Source organism: Phocoena sinus, chromosome 15 (assembly GCF_008692025.1).
Source record: "Phocoena sinus isolate mPhoSin1 chromosome 15, mPhoSin1.pri, whole genome shotgun sequence".
Lineage (NCBI taxonomy): Eukaryota > Metazoa > Chordata > Mammalia > Artiodactyla > Phocoenidae > Phocoena > Phocoena sinus.
The window spans coordinates 48,366,937-48,386,372 of NC_045777.1; the positions used below are offsets into that span (position 1 = coordinate 48,366,937).

Here is a 19,436-nt window from a genome sequence, read left to right on the forward strand (position 1 = left end):
AGATGAAACCAAACCTACAAACCTTTTCAAGTCAGGCCCCTCTCTGGTTTGGGTTGAGTGTAGGGTGCTGTGGGATGATACCCTTAAAACTCATAGAAACCATTTTGTGGAGTTGGTAGGGTCTAGGAGCTGCACACTGAAATCTTCTGAAGTCTTAAAGGTTTTCATAGCTGCAACCTTGAGATGATCCTTACCTTAAAGGCCACTTGTTTGGAGCAAAACCACTGTGGATGGGAACACAATGGAGGAAGTATGGTTGAGAATCTTCAAATATGATTAAATATCTTTTCACTATGATAAACAGCCTTGTGGTTGGAGAACTAAGTGCTAAGTCTTGAGGGTGTGTGGCTAGGGGACCTTAGCCCAGTTACTGGATGGATGGCATGAGGGCTGGGCATGGGGTGGAGTGCCAAGAAGCATAACCGGAAGTCCTAACCCTGACGTTACAGGGCTGATCTGGGAATGTGGCTTTAAGTCTTATTCCTGTTACCGAAGGGCTCAGGAGGGCACCTGCTTACAGGCTGTCTCATTGTCGGAGCACCATGTTCCTGGTGATCTGAATGGGTGTGACTGGAGACCCAAGGTTGTCATAGCCGGAGGACCAGGCTCTGAGACTGCAGTGCTGGGGATAGTATGTTGTCAAGGGGGCCCCAGGGCATGAGGACTAGGACTAAAGCCTGAAAAAAAGCAATAAAGGTAGTTAGGGGATGATTCAGCAAAGGCAACAACGTAGATGTTTCAGAGCCAGGAGGAGAGGGGCAAGAAAGGGAGCTGCAGATGAGAGGAATGGCTAGGGGAAGCCATATTTCCTGGAAGATTCCCTCCCCTCACCTAAATGCCCTGAATACAGGCCCCAGATTCTCTATACAGGGGACCAGACTTTTCCAATAAAAACGGAGTGACTCAGTTCTTATGTCTTACAAGGAATTGAATTTTTACGGAATAGTGGACTCAGCAGCTTAAGGTTTCCGTTAACACTCCTTATTCCCTACCTTTATAGAGGAGTGAATGAAATACATAGCGAAGGTTTGTAAAGAAGCAGTTTATTAGAACAAAAGACCACAAAACATGAAGACTTCGCATGGAGGAAGTAAACGAGGGCAAATGTCCTTTGACCACTTACGGAATGCGTTTCATGAAAGTGTAAGATGTTTGATTATCCAGTCCTCACCACTGTCTTCACTCTCAAAGAGAGTGCAAGGGGTCAGAAGATTGCTCCGAGTAGGCCTCGGGGTCAGACTGAAGTCGCAGTTTGTGGTGGGCGGACTTCATCCTCCTGTGTCTGCTGAGGTGAGACTTCTGGCTGAAGCCCTGTCCACACGTCTTGCACACATAAGGCTTCCTGCCCTGGTGTGTCATCTGATGTAAGATGAGGTGTGACTTTTGGGGAAAGCCTTGGCCACACTCTCTGAATAAACAGGGCTTCTCTTCCGAGTGTACCCATTTGTGCGTGATTAAAGCTGACTTATTGCTAAAGCCGAGTCCACACTGCCTGCACGTGTAAGGCTTTTCCCTCGAGTGTTTCCGCCTGTGTCGGATGAGACCTGCCTGGTGACTGAAGCCTCGCCCACACTCCCTGCACACGTACGGCTTTTCCCCTGAGTGTGTCCTCTGGTGTGCAACGAGGTTTGACTTCTGGCTGAAGCCTCGCCCGCACTCCTCACACACCATGGGCTTTTCCCCTGAGTGTGTCCTCTGGTGTCTGATGAGATTTGACTGCTGGCTGAAGCCTCGCCCACAGTCCTTACACACAATGGGCTTATCCCCTGAGTGTATGTTCTGGTGTCTGTTGAGGTGTGACTTGAGACTAAAGCCTCGCCCACACACCCCACACACGTAAGGCTTCTCCCCAGTGTGTGTCCGCCTGTGTGAGATGAGGGTTGAATTCTGGCTGAAGCTGTGCCCACACACGCCACACACATAAGGCTTCTCCTTGGAGTGTGTCCTCTGGTGGTTGACAAGGGTGGTTCTCTGCCTGAAGCACCGCCCACACTCCTTGCAGGCATAAGGCTTCTCCCCGGAGTGTGTCCTCTGGTGTGAGATGAGGTTCGACCTGTCGCTGAAGCCCAGTCCACAGTCACTGCACACGATGGTCTTCTCCTCCAAGTGCGTCCTCTGGTGTCTGACGACAGCTGACTTCTGGCTGAAGCCTTTCCCACATTCCTGGCACACGTAGGGCTTCTCCCCAGAGTGTGTCCGCTGGTGTATGATGAGGTTTGACTTCTGGCTGAAGCCTCGCCCACACTCGCCGCACATGTAAGGCTTCTCACCTGAGTGTGTCCTCTCGTGTATGATGAGTGTTGACTTCCGGTTAAAGCCTCGCCCACACTCCCTGCACACGATGGGCTTCTCCCCCGAGTGTGCCTTCTGGTGTCTGGCAAGGCTTTTCTTTAGGCTAAAGCCCTTCTCACACACCCCGCACACATACGGCTTCTCCCCTGAGTGTATCCTCTGGTGACTGAGCAGGTTTGTCATCTTGCTGAAGCCCAGGCCACACTCCCCACAGTTGACTGTTCCAAATCCTAAGACTTCTATCCTCTTCAACAGTCTGTCTGTTTCCTCGGGATTCCCCGTCTGAGCTGGGCTGGCCACTCCCTCCACGCCTTGGATGCCATCCCCAGAGCTGACCGGCTGCCGCTGGGGTGGCGGCCTGGGGAACGCACCTGAAGTCCTTTTCTTTGTCTTTCTGAACAAAGTCTGGGTGCCTTGTCTCTCCTGACCTTCTGCTTTGTCGTTCCAGGGACTTCCATCAGAGGCTCGCTGCTGCTGCTGCTGCCGCTGGTCCCCAGGGCATGGAGCTCCTGGCCGGACAGGCTCTTCTGCACACCAGCACGTGAAGATCCAGGGAGGGTGACTACACAGCATGTGCTGCATGTGGAGCTGCTGACTGGAGAAGTCCGGAGGGCAGAAGGGACCGAGGTGGAGTTCTGGCTTTGGTTCTGCTGCAGAGAGAGAAGTGTGAGTCAGAGCTGAGACCCGAGGCAGCCAGAGCAGTTCTGCCTCATCTGATGTTAAGACTTGATTCCCTGTTCTTCCAAACGCTTAGAACTTATGGGCTACCCGGCAAGACTTCCTTCATAGGACCTGCTACATTTACCTCCTAAGGCCCAGCCACCACAGTGATAGAAACTGGGCCCAAATGGTATTCTATGACAGAGAGATCTAACCACAGAACCCTCGTGGAAGGGTCTTTGTCTCCCCTATTTCCCTAGGAGAATGGGGTGGAAGGAGAGCAGTCATTCAGACTGGAGGACCCCTGGCGGAGGAGGCAGCATAGTCGTGGTTAAAGAGATCACGAGCAAAAACACCTGAACTGGAGTGTCCCGCCCCACTAACAAATATTCATTAGAGGATTACTTTGTACCAGGATTTCTACAACGCAGTAGGCTTTCAGCAATAAACAACACAAACAGAGTCTAGGCCCTCCAGTGACTGGTGCCCCTGACCAATTCAAGCCCTGTTAACTTCTGTAATTAATCTAAATAAAAATTTCCCCAGGGGGAGGAACCAAGATGGCGGAGTAGAAGGACGTGCTCTCACTCCCTCTTGCAAGAACACCAGCATCACAACTAGCTGCTGGACAACCATCTGACAGGAAGACACTGGAACTCACCAAAAAAGATAACCCACATCCAAAGACAAAGGAGAAGCCACAGTGAGACGGTAGGAGGGGCGCAATCACAGTAAAATCAAATCCCATAACTGCTGGGTGGGTGACTCACAGACTGGAGAACACTTATACCACAGAAGTCCACCCACTGGAGTGAAGGTTCTGAGTCCCACGTCAGGCTTCCCAACCTGCGGGTCCGGCAACAGGAGGAGGAATTCCTAGAGAATCAGACTTTGAAGCCTAGTAGGAATTGATGGCAGGACTTCGACAGGACTGGGGGAAACAGACTCCACTCTTGGAAGGCACACACAAAGTAGTGTGTGCAACGGGACCCAGGGGAAGAAGCAGTGACCCCAGGGGAGACTGACCAGACCTACCTGCTAATGTTGGAGGGTCTCCAGCAGAGGTGGGGGGTGGCTGTGGCTCACCATGGGGACAAGGACACTGGCAGCAGAAGTTCTGGGAAGTACTCCTTGGCGTGAGCCCTCCCAGAGTCCGCCATTAGCCCCAGCAAAGAGCCCAGGTAGTCTCCAGTGTTGGGTTGCCTCAGGCCAAACAACCAACAAACAGGGAGGGAACCCAGCCCCACCCATCAACAGTCAAGTGGATTAAAGTTTTACTGAGCTCTGCCCACCAGAGCAACAGACAGCTCTACCGACCACCAGTCCCTCCCATCAGGCCTCTTAGATAGCCTCATCCACCAGAGGGCAGACAGCAGAAGCAAGGAGAACTACAACCCTGCAGCCTGTGGGGGGAAAAAAAAAATTCACAGAAAGATAGACAAGATGAAAAGGCAGAGGGCTATATACCAGATGAATGAACAAGATAAAACCCCAGAAAAACAACTAAATGAAGGGGAGATAGGCAACCTTCCAGAAAAAGAATTCAAAATAATGATAGTGAAGATGATCCAGGACCTCGGAAAAAGAATGGAGGCAAAGATCGAGAAGATGCAAGAAATGTTTAACAAAGACCTAGAAGAATTAAGGAACAAACAGAGGTGAACAATACAATAACTGAAATGAAAACGATACTAGAAGGAATCAATAGCAGAATAACTGAGGCAGAAGAACGGATAAATGACCTGGAAGACAGAATGGTGGAATTCACCACCACAGAACAGAATAAAGAAAAAAGAAAGAAAAGAAATGAAGACAGCCTAAGGGACCTCTGGGACAGACAACATTAAACGCGACAACATTCACATTATAGGGGTCCCAGAAGGAGAAGAGAAAGAGAAAGGACCAGAGAAAATATTTGAAGAGATTATAGTCGAAAACTTCCCTAACATGGGAAAGGAAATAGCCACCCAAGTCCAGGAAGCACAGCAAGTCCCATACAGGATAAACCCAAGGAGAAACATGCTGAGACACATAGTAATCAAATTGGCAAAAATTAAAGACAAAAATTATTGAAAGCAGCAAGGGAAAAATGAAAAATAACATACAAGGGAACACCCATAAGGTTAACAGCTGATTTCTCAGCAGAAACTCTACAAGCCAGAAGGGAGTGACAGGATATACTTAAAGTGATGAAAGGGAAGAACCTACAACCAAGATTACTCTACCTGGCAAGGATCTCATTCAGATCCGATGGAGAAATCAAAAGCTTTACAGACAAGCAAAAGCTAAGAGAATTCAGCACCACCAAACCAGCTCTACAACAAATGCTAAAGGAACTTCACTAAGTGGGAAACACAAGAGGAGAAAAGGACCTACAAAAACAAACCCAAAACAATTAAGAAAATGGTCATAGGAACGTAAGTACTGATAATTACCTTAAACGTGAATGGATTAAATGCTCCAACCAAAAGACACAGGCTTGCTGAATGGATACAAAAATAAGACCCATATATATGCTGTCTACAAGAGACCCACTTCAGACCTAGGGACACATACAGACTGAAAGTGAGGGGATGGAAAAAGATATTCCATGCAAATGGAAATCAAAAGAAAGCTGGAGTAGCTATACTCATCAGATAAAGTCGACTTTAAAATAAAGAATGTTACAAGAGACAAGGAAGGACACTACATAATGATCAACAGATCAATCCAATAAGAAGATATAACAATTATAAATATATATGCACCCAACATAGGAGCACCTCAATACATAAAGCACCTGCTAACTGCTCTAAAAGAGGAAATCGACAGTAACACAATAATAGTGGGGGACTTTAACACCTCACTTACACCAATGGACAGATCATCCAAAATGAAAACAAATAAGGAAAACAGAAGCTTTAAATGACACAATAGACCAGGTGGATTTAATTGATATTTATAGGACATTCCATCCAAAAACAGCAAAAACAGCAGATTACACATTCTTCTCAAGTGCACATGGAACTTTCTCCAGGATAGATCACATCTTGGGTCACAAATCAAGCCTCAGTAAATTTAAGAAAATTGAAATCATACCAAGCATCTTTTCTGACCACAACGCTATGAGATTAGAAGTGAATTACACGGAAAAGTAAAAAACACAAACACATGGAGACTAAGCAATATGTTACTAAATAACCAAGAGATCACCAAGAAATCAAAGAGGAAATCAAAAAATACCTAGAAACAAATGACAATGAAAACACGACAACCAAAACCTATGGGCTGCAGCAACAGCAGTTCTAAGAGGGAAGTTTATAGCTATACAACCCTACCTCAAGAAACAAGAAAAATCTCAAGTAAACGATCTAACCTTACACCTAAAGGAATTAGAGAAAGAAGAACAAACAAAACCCAAAGTTAGCAGAAGGAAAGAAATCATAAAGACCAGAGCAGAAATAAATGAAATAGAAACAAAGAAAACAATAGCAAAGATCAATAAAACTAAAAGCTGGTTCTTTGAGAAGATAAACAAAATTGATAAACCATTAGCCAGACTCATCAAGAAAAAGAGAGAGAGGACTCAAATCAATAAAATTAGAAATGAAAAAGGAGAAGTTATGACACCACAGAAATACAAAGCATCCTAAGAGGCTACTACAAGCAGCTCTATGCCAATAAAATGGAAACCTGGAAGAAATGGACAAATTCTTAGAAAGGTATAACCTTCTAAGACTGAACCAGGAAGAAACAGAAAATATGAACAGACCAATCACTAGTAATGAAACTGATTAAAAATCTTCCAACAAACAAACGTCCAGGACCAATGGCTTCACAGGTGAATTCTATCAAACACTCAGAAGAGCTAACACCCATCCTTCTCAAACTCTTCCAAAAAATTGCAGAGGAAGGAACACTCCCAAACTCATTCTATGAGGCCACCAGCACCCTGATACCGAAACCAGACAAAGATACTACCAAAAAAAAAAAAAAATTACCAATATCACTGATGAATATAGATGCAAAAATCCTCAACAAAATACTACCAAACAGAATGCAATAACACTTTAAAAGGATCAAATACCATGATCAAGTGGGATTTATCCCAGGGATGCAAGGATTCTTCAATATACGCAAATCAATCAATGTGATATACCATATTAACAAATTGAAGAATAAAAACCACATGATCATCTCAATAGATGCAGAAAAAGCTTTTGACAAAATTCAACACCCATTTATGATAATAACTCTCCAGAAAGTGGGCACAGAGGGATCCTACCTCAACAAAATAAAGGCCATATATGACAAACCCACAGCAAACATCATTCTCAATGGTGAAAAACTGAAAGCATTTCCTCTAAGATCAGGAACAAGACAAGGATGTCCACTCTCACCACTATTATTCAACATAGTTTTGGAAGTCCTAGCCACAGCAATCAGAGAAGAAAAAGAAATACAAATTGGAAAAGAAGAAGTAAAACTGTCACTGTTTGCAGATGACATGATACTATACATAGAGAACCCTAAAAATGCGACCAGAAAACTACTAGAGCTAATCAGTGAATTTGGTTAAGTTGCAGGATACAAAATTAATGCACAGAAATCTCTTGCATTCCTATACACTAATGATGAAAAATCTGAAAGGGAAATTGTGGAAACACTCCCATTTACCATTGCAACAAAAGGAATAAAATACCTAGGAATAAACCTACCTAGGGAGACGAAAGACCTGTATGCAGAAAACTATAAGACACTGTTGAAAGAAATTTAAGATGATACAAACAGATGGAGAGATATACCATGTTCTTGGATTGGAAGAATCAATATTGTGAAAATGACTATACTACCCAAAGCAATCTACAGATTCAGTGCAATCCCTATCAAATTACCAATGGCATTTTTACGGAACTAGAACAAATCATCTTAAAATTTGTATGGAGATACAAAAGATCCCGAATAGCCAAAGCAGTCTTGAAGGAAAAAAACGGACTGGAGGAATCAGACTCCTTGACTTCAGACTATACTACAAAGCTACAGTAATGAAGACAATATGGTACTGGCACAAAAACAGAAACATAGATCAATGGAACAAGATAGAAAGCCCAGAGATAAACCCACGCACCTATGGTCAACTAATCTATGACAAAGGAGGCAAAGATATACAATGCAGAAAAGACAGTCTCTTCAATAAGTGGTGCTGGAAAACTGGACAGCTACATGTAAAAGAATGAAATTAGAACACTCCCTAACACCATACACAAAAATAAACTCAAAATGGATTCAAGACCTAAATGTAAGACTGGACACTATAAAACTCTTTAGAGGAAAACATTGGAAAACACTCTGACATAAATCACAGCAAAATCTTTTTTGATCCACGTCCTAGAGTAATGGAAATAAAAATAAACAAATGGGACCTAATGAAACTTCAAAGCTTTTGCACAGCAAAGGAAACTATACACAAGACAAAAAGACAACCCTCAGAATGGGAGAAAATATTTGCAAACGAATCAATGGACAAAGGATTAATTTCCAAAATATATAAACAGCTCATGCAGCTCAATATTAACCCAATCCAAAAGTGGGCAGGAGACCTAAATAGACATTTCTCCAAAGAAGACATACAGATGTCCAAGAAGCACATGAAAAGCTGCTCAAGGGCTTCCCTGGTGGCGCAGTGGTTGAGAGTCCGCCTGCCGATGCAGGGGACATGGGTTCGTGCCCCAGTCCGGGAAGAGCCCATATGCCACAGAGCGGCTAGGCCCATGAGCCATGGCTGCACGTCCAGAGCGTGTGCTCCGCAACGGGAGAGGCCACAACAGTGAGAGGTCCGTGTACCGCAAAAAAAAAAAAAAAAAAAAAAAAAGCTCAACGTCACTAATTATAGAGAAATGCAAATCAAAACTACAATGAGGTATCACCTCACACCAGTTAGAATGAGCATCCTCAGAAAATCTACAAACAACAAATGCTGGAGAGGGTGTGGAGAAAAGGGAGCCCTCTTGCACTGTTGGTGGGAATGTAAATTGATACAGCCACTATGGAGAACAGTAGGGAGGTTCCTTAAAAAACTAAAAATAGAATTACCATATGATCCAGCAATCCCATTACTGGACATATACCCAGAGAAAACCATAATTCAAAAAGACACATGCACCCCAATGTTCACTGCAGCACTATTTACAATAGCCAGGTCATGGAAGCAACCTAAATGCCCATCAACAGACAAATGGATAAAGAAGTTGTGGTACATATATACAATGGAATATTAGCCAAAAAAAGGAACGAAATTGAGTCATTTGTTGAGATGTGGATGGATCTAAAGACTGTCATACAGAGTTAAGTCAGAAAGAGAAAAGCAAATATTGTATATTAACGCATGTATGTGGAACCTAGAAAAATGGTACAGATGAACCGGTTTGCAGGGCACAAGTTGAGACACAGATGCAGAGAACAAACGTATGGACACCAACGGGGGAAAACTGTGGTGGGGTGGGGATGGTGGTGTGCTGAATTGGGCGATTGGGATTGACATGTATACACTGATGTGTATAAAACTGATGACTAATAAGAACCTGATGTATAAAAAAACAAAATACTAAACTTCCTTTGGGTTATTTGTATGGAAATATGTTAATATAAATGTTTCAGATATTACATGAAATTTCTAAAAATATTATATGTTCTGGTATAATGTTATAAATCATAATTCTAGTTATTACTTTAAAATGTATATCTCAGAAATAACAATTTCCTTGTCAATTGCATTATTATGAACTTTCATCAAATCTTTAACCGTGGTCATTTTTAAGTCTTTTGTCATTTGCAGAAAATTCTGGGTGTACTCTGATGCTTTTGCAAAAATGTTCCTATAAAAGGGTTTCATCTTCAAGGAATTCATGGAAAAGACTGACAAGTACAGGTTTCTGGTAACTGACTATACTGCTGAACTGAATGAATAAGCATTTTCAGAACTCTCATGGAAAACTGATGAATTCATAAAAGTGCTAACAAAAGATCAAGATGAAAAAAAATTACATGGGACTGAGTGAACTGACAAGGATGATTATAATTTTTGTGACTTTCTGTTTGAATAAAAAAAAAATCCCCCCGCACCCCCCAAAAAACAGAATGATGGGGAGTCAATGGGTGAGTCGAATCTGGCACCAACAGAACAAAGAAATACAAGTTGAAAACTATAGATTATATGAATTTTCTTCTAGCATTGCCTGCCATCTGGGTATAGGAGTGGAAATCAATTGTTGGGAAAATAAAAAGGGTGGCTATGATAGGTCAAGAGAAACAAATGACAATGCTGGTAAGAAATGGAGATGAAGCAAGAGACTGAGGAAGAGTTATTGGCTTAGAAAAGTGCAATAAACTTGATTTAATGGGAGAGGATGGAAGGATGATGAAACAACGAAATGGGAGAATTTTAGAGTTTAAGGTATCAGAGGTGGCAAGAAGCTGGGGTTATATTCCCTAGCGGTAAGAAAGAGAACTAACTCTGAGGTCAGGGTGTCCAATATGGTATACAACCCCAAGATGGTAACAGAGGAAGGAGGTGAAATACAAATGCAGCCAGGCGTTAAAATCAATAAAGACAGAGAGAGTATCTTAGAGGTCAATGGAAAATATGGACTAGGATAGGTGATAGACAATTTCAAATAGGGAGAAGTTACTGAAGGAGACTAGGTCTTTTTTATTTTAAGAGACATACAATGTACTGTAAACATTTAAAATTTTCTTATTCAAACTGTCAATATTAAGAAATTTACTTGGAATCACACACACACACAAATTTCCCCAGAAATCAATATAAAAATTTTGTTCTTATATACCTCTTTGTAAGGAGATGTCAACACTGAGTGCATTGTTTCATCACAGCTGGTTCTAGTCAGCTGAAGACAAATGATCACACAGTTTGAGAATCCAGGTACAGATATTGCTGTATCTACCTGAACAGTTGCCTTGATCAGTGAACTGAACTTTCAAAAACCAACTGTGTACACATCTACATTCTAGAATTATTCCATCCTGTATAGTACGCTACTGTCTTCGGAGATAGGGCCTTTAAAGAGGTCATAAGGCTCTAATCCAATATGACTGGTGACCTCCTTGTAAGAGGTGGAGGAGCCAGGATGTGCAGGCACAGAGGAAAGGCCAGGTGAGGATAGAGCAAGAAGGCAGCCATTTTCCAGCCAAGGAGACAGGACTCCTGCATAACCGAATCTGCCAGCACCTTGATCAGCCGAGACCTGTGAGCCTCCAGAAACACAGAAAAAACTCTTCTGCTTGTGCCACCCAGTGTGGTATTTTGTTTTAGTAGCCTCCCGAGCTAAGACAGATGCTTTCTTCCTTTGCCCTGACCTTTCCTATCACTGTAGTCAAGCACCTCTGCATATGCCCCAGAGTTTGCCCCTAAGTAAGTCCCATGAAACTGATCAGTTATTACAGTAAACGTGAAATGGCAAAAGTCCCTATTCAAAGACAACAGTTCGTCTGGCATAAAATGCAATACCAGCTACAAACCACCAAAATCACATTAAATACCATACCAACCGCCCCCAACTCAAAACAAACAAAAAAAACCACAACAAAGTGGGTGCTAAGATTAACAAGAAATAAGGGAAAGTTAAAGGAATATCACATGGAACAAAGAATTTTAATGTTAAAAACTTCATTAATGAATGAGATAAAATTGTCACGAAACTTTACATGCCTAACAGTACACTGAAGTGGAATATAAGGCAAAAACTTAGAAATAAATGGAGTATTTGATATCAATTACAATGACATTGGGGAGCTTTATGACTCTTAGCAAACAAAAAACAAGAATATAGTTTCTATTATATATGCTATATTCCCTTGATTCTAAGATAAAATTAACTGTAAGCTTCTTTTAAATTTAATAAAACTGAGAAATAGAAAATTTCTTACACAGAAAAAGAAAACATATACTTCTCTGTGTACGAAACATTTATAAAATTGTCAAAAGTAAAAACGAAAAAACACACAATTCCACGGACTTCCCTGGCGGTCCAGTGGTTAAGACTCTGCACTTGCAATGCAGAGGGCGTGGGTTCAATTCTTGGTCAGGGAACTAAGATCCCATGTACCGCATGACATGGCCAAAAGATGAAAAAAAAAAAAAAACCACCCCCCCCAAAAAAAACAAAAAACCCCACACAATTCCTTAAAGTTATCTATACCTCTATCATTTAAAAAGAATGCCAAGTAAAAAACGTTCCCAGAAACACTTTGCCCCACTCTATCCAATTCTATCCCCACCAAGGTAAGGTCACGGTAAATAATAATGCAGACGTCTGTGTTCACATACACATACTGATATACAGTCTTTCACACACTTCTCTTAATAAAAAACCAAACTGTGTAATAAACATTGTTTTGCAATTTTTCATTTAAAAATGTATCCAAAGCTTTAAATGATACATTAAACACGATGTACTTAATTGATATTTATAGGACATTCCATCCCAAAACAACAGAATACACATTCCTCTCAAGTGCTCATGGAACATTCTCCAGGATAGATCATATCTTGGGTCACAAATCAAGCCTTGGTAAATTTAAGAAAATTGAAATCGTATCAAGTATCTTTTCCGACCACAACGCTATGAGACTAGATATCAATTACAGGAAAAGATCTGTAAAAAATACAAACACATGGAGGCTAAACAATACACTACTTAATAACCAAGTGAGCACTGAAGAAATCAGAGGAAATAAAAAAAAGACCTAGAGGGCTTCCGTGGTGGCGCAGGGGTTGAGAGTCCACCTGCCGTTGCAGGGGACACGGGTTTATGCCCCGGTCCGGGGAGATCCCACATGCCGCGGAGCGGGTGGGCGCGTGAGCCATGGCCGCTGAGCCTGCACGTCCGGAGCCTGTGCTCCGCAATGGGAGAGGCCACAACGGTGAGAGGCCCACATACCGCAAAAAAAAAAAAAAAGAAAAAAAGAAAACACTCCCATTTACCATTGCAACAAAAAGAATAAAATATCTAGGAATAAACCTACCTAAGGAGAAAAAAGACCTGTACGCAGAAAAGTATAAGACACTGATGAAAGAAATTAAAGATGATACAAAAAGATGGAGAGACAATACCATGTTCTTGGATTGGAAGAATCAACATTGTGAAAATGACTATACTACCCAAAGCAATCTACAGATTTAATGCAATCCCTATCAAACCACCACTGGCATTTTTCACAGAACTAGAACAAAAAATTTCCTAATTTGTATGGAAACACAAAAGACCCCGAATAGCCAAAGCAATCTTGACAACGAAAAATGGAGCTGGAGGAATCAGGCTTCCTGACTTCAGACTATACTACAAAGCTACAGTAATCAAGACAGTATGGTACTGGCACAAAAACAGATATAGATCAGTGGAACAGGATAGAAAGCCCAGAGATAAACCCACGCACATATGGTCACCTTATCTTTGATAAAGGAGGCAAGAATATACAGTGGAAGACAGCCTCTTCAATAAGTGGTGCTGGGAAACTGGACAGGTACATGTAAAAGTATGAAATTAGAACACTCCCTAACACCATACACAAAAATAAACTCAAAATGGATTAAAGACCTACATGTAAGGCCAGACACTATCAAACTCAGAGGAAAACATAGGCAGAACACTCTATGACATAAATCACAGCAAGATCCTTTTTGACCCACCTCCTAGAGAAATGGAAATAAAAACAAAAATAAACAAATGGGACCTAATGAAACTTCAAAGCTTTTGCACAGCAAAGGAAACCATAAACAAAACCAAAAGACAACCCTCAGAATGGGAGAAAATATTTGCAAATGAAGCAACTGACAAAGGATTAATCTTCAAAATTTACAAGCAGCTCATGCAGCTCAATATCAAAAAAACAAACATCCCAATCCAAAAATGGGCAGAAGACCTAAACAGACATTTCTCCAAAGAAGATATACAGATTGCCAACAAACACTTGAAAGAATGCTCAATATCATTACTCATTAGAGAAATGCAAATCAAAACTACAATGAGATATCATCTCACACCAGTCAGAATGGCCATCATCAAAAAATCTAGAAACAATAAATGCTGGAGAGGGTGTGGAGGAAAGGGAACCCTCTTGCACTGTTGGTGGGAATGTAAATTGATAGAGCCACTATGGAGAACAGTATGGAGGTTCCTTAAAACAGTAAAAATAGAACTACCATATGACCCAGCAATCCCACTACTGGGCATATACCCTGAGAAAACCATAATTCAAAAGGAGTCATGGGGGCTTCCCTGGTGGCACAGTGGTTGAGAGTCCGCCTGCCAATGCAGGGGACATGGGTTTGTGCCCCGGTCTGGGAGGATCCCACATGCCACGGAGCGGCTGAACCCGTGAGCCATGGCCGCTGGGCCTGCGCGTCCGGAGCCTGTGCTCCGCAACGGGAGAGGCTGCAACAGTGAGAGGCCCACGTACCGCAAAAACAAAAAAACCCAAAAAACAAAAAAACATGATAGAATAATGTCCAAATATTCCCCAAATTTGGCTCTAGCCATAAATTTATAGATTCAAAAATCTCAGCAAGCCCTAAGCAGGGAAAATACAAAGAAAAGCATGTTTCCTCAGTTATGTCACAGTCAAAGAGCTGAACACCAAACATATACAGAAAACTCTGAAAGTAGCCAGAGGTTTAAAAAGAAAAGTAACCAAAAAACCAAGGTAATAATTGTGTAAATGACAGCTGATTTCTCATCAGAAACCGTAGAGGCCAGAACAGGGGAACAGTATCTTTAAAGGAGTGAAAAAATAAACCAATCTAGAATTCTATATCCAGTGAGAATATCCTTCAAGAATGAAGATGAAATACACATTCAGAAAAACAAAATTTAAATGAATACACTGCCACACGTACAAGAAATGCTAGACAACTAAAATGCTATCAGGTAGAAACTCAAATCTTCAGGAAAATAAGAGCAAAGAAAATGGTAAATTATCTGCATGAGTATAAAAACACTTTTTCTTTTGATTAAAAAATAAATACGTATGAGTGTTTAAAACAAATATTTTAACATTGTATTAGGGAGTTTAGAAGGTATAGAGGGGCAGTACAAATGACAACTACAGAATAAAGCAAGTGGGGAAAAAGGTTTAATTTGAAGTGTGCAATTGCACTGTTCTTACATTTTACATAAAGTGGTATCCAGAATAAGTAGAAAAGGAAAAGTGGAGGCTGTATATTGTAATCCCTTTGAGCAGGGCTCAGCAAACTTTTTCTTAAATGGCCAAATAGTAACTAGTTTAGGCTTTGGGGGCTAAGAGACAAAATTGAGGATTATATAGGTATTTACATAACCCTTTAAAGTTTCACCCTCCTGGGTGAAATCCATTCTTACAATGTTTTTAGAATTCCATTTCAATCTCCTAGTTGGCTTTTTATAGCCTTCCTTCCTCCCACTGGGCTTGCCTTTTTCTTCAGCTCACTCAGTTTTACTTCCACATTCTTGCTTGATCTTTTAAAATATAGCAACAAGAGCAAGAAGCCTATGAATGTGGGAGAGAACTGAGTGAGGTAGAGAGGGCAAAAAGGGAAAGCTCGAGTGCAGATGAAGGGCTGGAAGGTCACACGGCGGGCAGCACACAGGGCCCCAGCACCTGAGCGAGGCCTTCTCACCCCCAACCCCGAGCTGCCCGGTGTTCCCCACTCACCCGGGCCGGTGGCAGGTGGGCATTTTCTCTCTTCTCTCCAGGTTTCCTTCCCTTGCTCCAGCTGGGTGATGAGTCTGGGTTTAGAAAATGGAATCCCTGCTCATAGGAAAAGAAAACAAGATGGCTGTAGGTTACAGGCTCAAAAGCCAGTTCTTGAACTCAGAGCCACACTGGGTGGGGAATTTCAAAAGGTGGTGGGAAAGACCTGAGAGTGGGGAGCTCTCTGCAGGGGAGGGGAAACCAGGATGACAGGTCACTGACCCTACTCCACCCTGGGGAGAGAACAACTCCCTCATTTAAAAGAAGATGATAACTAGGAAGACATGTCATGCTTACCCAAGAGACTGGGAGAAAAGGCCTAGAAATGCAGATTATCACATACACAACACACAGACACACACACACCTCTACACATTTCAATTCTACAAAATCAGACCTTCTCTGGGGAAAGAGGGAACAGAGTGTTTCTGCTTTTGAGTCCAACCCAAAGGCAGTCAGAAAGCAAGACAGCTGCTTCAAGCACAGCCTAAAGTACCCAGCAGCTGGGATACGGGTCCTGAGAGATGCCAGGCTTACCCAGCGAGACCAGGTTGCTGTAGTTCTCCAGCATCACCTCCCGGTACAGGGACCTCTGAGCAGGGCTCAGCAGCATCCACTCCTCCTGGGTGAAATCCACAGCCACATCTCTGAATGCCATGTGTGCCTGTAACACAGAATACAGCCCTGCTCACACAGGAGCCAGCCTTGCCCAGGACTCAGGGTCAGGGGCAGGCAGAAGGCTGCCCAGGGAGAGGTAGGTGAGATATCTAGATCTTGTCTTTGACCCTGGTGCTCTGTGTTCCAAGACTTTTAACCCCTGTCACTATCGGGGCAGTGGCACTTAACCTACACATTCGAGATACTGAATAGGCTGTTTTGGAGAATACCTACCAAAAAATGGAGTCTTTAACTTTCGGGAACATTAGGCTGAGGGAAGAGCAAATAACAAGAGCAAATCTAGGCTGAGGGAAGAGCAAATAACATAAAAATTAACAGTAAAGCAATAGACTTTAAGAATTTAAAAGAATAGTCTGAACAATGTTTTTTTTTTTAAGCTTTGGTTCTGTTACTTATTTATTTATTTATTTTTGGCTGCGTTGGGTCTTCGTTGCTGCACGTGGGCTTTCTCTAGTTGCGGCGAGTGGGGGCTACTTTTTGTGGTGCGTGGGCTTCTCATTGGGTGGCTTCTCCTATGGTGGAGCACGGGCTCTAGGCACGCGGGCTTCAGTAGTTGTGGCTTGCGAGCTCTAGAGCACAGGCTCAGTAGTTGCGGCGCATGGGCTGAGTTGCTCCACGGCACGTGGGATCTTCCCGGACCAGGGCTCGGACCCATGTCCCCTGCATTGGCAGGTGGACTCTTAACCACTGGGCCACCAGGGAAGCCCTGAACAATGGTTTTAATGTTGAAGCATCAGAATGAAGTTAGTACAATTCAATTATGGCAAAGACCAAATACAACTCAGTCCTTCCCTTCAATCCCATGGGGCCCCTTCGGCCTTCCCTGGCCTGAGAGGCACAAGCAGCGAGTGGTAAAGAGCATGAACTTGAACCCTACTGCCTTGGTTTGGGGCCCACCCCGCCGTCAACTAGCACCTCTGTTTTCTCACTTACGAAATGTGGGTAACAGTCCGTTAAACTTCCCGTCCCACACTGTGGATGCTCAGCGTGGACGTTCTTGGCTACTTGGTCTACAAATTCATCTCTATGTGCCATTCTCATCTGCCTGCCCCATTTTACTATCTTTACCTCAACACTATTTCAAAATGGAGAGTGCACTGGAATATAGACATCAGGAAAGGTTTCATGAGAGGCCCAAGAACTTGGTCTTGAGGGAAGGGCAGGAATCAAGGGAAGAGGAAGGTGCCAGGTATTCCTGATGAGGCGTGTGGGGAGCAAAGCAGAGGACACTGTGGGCCAAGAAAGAGGGAGAGCCTGAATCATGGGAAGCAGGACCACTTGGGAGGAATAAAAGGCACCTAGTGGTAGAATACAGAATAGGTCGAGTGTAGTACCAGCCTGTAGGTTTTAAATTTTTATTGTAAAATATACAGAAACATTTTACTACTTCTACCATTTTTAAGTGCATATTTCAGTATATTAAGTATGTTGACACTGTTGTACAACCACCACCACTTTCCATCTCCAGAACTTGTTCATCATCCCATGCTGAAACTCTGTAACCATTAAACCCTGACTCCCTCTTTCTCACAAACCCTGGTAACCAACCATCATTTTACTTTGTCTCCATGTATTCAATATTTGGCTGGTCTGTGTATCACAAATAAGTGGAATCATACAGTATTTGTCCTTTTGTGCTGGCTTATTTCGTTTAGCATAATGTCTTCAAGTGTCAGCCATGTACCCCAAAGAAGACATACAGATGGCCAGGAGGCACATGAAAAGACGCTCCACATCATTAATTATTAGAGAAATGCAAATCAAAACTACAATGAGATATCACCTCATACTAGTCACCATCAAAAAGTCTACAAACAATAAATGCTGGAGATGGTGTGGAGAAAAGGGAGCCTTCCCACACTGTTGGTGGGAATGCAAATTGGTGCAGCCACTGTGGCAAACAGTATGGAGGTTCCTTAAAAAACTAAAAATAGAGCTACTGTATGATCCAGCAATCCCACTCCTGGGCACATATCCAGAGAAAACCATGGTTTGAAAGGATACATGTACACCAATGTCCACTGCAGCGCTGTTTACAACAGCCAAGACATGGAAGCAACCTAAATGTCCATCAACAGATGAATGGATAAAGAAGATGTGGTACATATATGAAATGGAATATTACTCAGCCATAAAAAAGAATGAAATAATGCCATCTGCAGCAATGTGGATGGACCTGGAGTGACGTAAGTCAGACAGAGAAAGACAAATATCATATGATTTTGCTTATATGCAGAATCTAAAAAAAAAAATGACACAAATGAACTTATTTACATAACAGAAACAGACTCACAGACTTAGAAAACAAAGATGGTTACCAAAAGGGAAAGGTGGGGAGGAGGGATAAATTGGGAGTTTGAGATTGACATATACATACTATATATTTAAAATAGATAACCAACAAGGACCTACTGTATAGCACGGGGACCTCTGCTCAGTATTCTGTAACAACCTAAATGGGAAAAGGATTGGAAAAAGAATAGATACATGTATATGTATAACTGAATCACTGTGCTGTACACCAGAAACAAAACATTGTGAACTATACTACAATAAAAAAAAAAAAGTTTCAGCCATGTGGAAGAATGTACTCAGAACTTCCTCCTTTTTAAGGCTAAAAAATACTCTACTGTATGTATATACCATTCCTCCATTGACGGACATTGGGTTTGTATCCACCTTTTAGCTATTGTGAATAATACTACCATACAAATCGCTTTCAGTTCTTTTGGGTATATAACCAGAAGTCGAATTGCTGAATCAAATGGTAATTCTATGTTCATTTTCTTCAGGAAACAGTGTACTGTTTTCCACAGGAGCCACACCATTTTACATCCCCACTAACAATGTAAAAGGATTCTAGTATCCCTACATCCTTGACAACACTTGCTGCCCTCTGAGTTTTTGGTAATAGCCATCATGTGAAATGTATAAAATGATCTCTCATTGTGGTCTTTATTTGCATTTCCCTAATGATTAGTGACAGTAACCATCTTTTTATGTGCTTATTTGCTATCTGTATATCTTCTTGGCAAAAACGTCTATTCAAGTCCTTTGACGGTTCTTGAATTGGGGTGTTT

General features: G+C 42.3%; 1 protein-coding gene across 4 annotated transcripts in view; it reads right to left on the reverse strand.

The window, feature by feature from the left end:
* Positions 1–1,024: 1,024 nt before the first annotated feature.
* The window catches only part of ZNF133 (zinc finger protein 133), a 31,833-nt gene continuing 13,421 nt past the window's right edge, over positions 1,025–19,436 (reverse strand). For 3 of the 4 annotated variants that reach the window (XM_032606715.1, XM_032606714.1, XM_032606713.1), the window contains exons 2-4: positions 16,216–16,342; positions 15,640–15,735; positions 1,025–2,942 (exon numbers count right to left, since the gene is read on the reverse strand). In XM_032606715.1, the coding sequence (XP_032462606.1) occupies positions 1,186–2,942; positions 15,640–15,735; positions 16,216–16,336 (1,974 nt within the window). In that variant the 5' untranslated portion in view covers positions 16,337–16,342 and the 3' untranslated portion in view covers positions 1,025–1,185. Of the gene's footprint in view, positions 2,943–15,639; positions 16,153–16,215; positions 16,343–19,436 lie in introns of those variants that run through there. The other variant, XM_032606716.1, reaches the window with a different exon arrangement.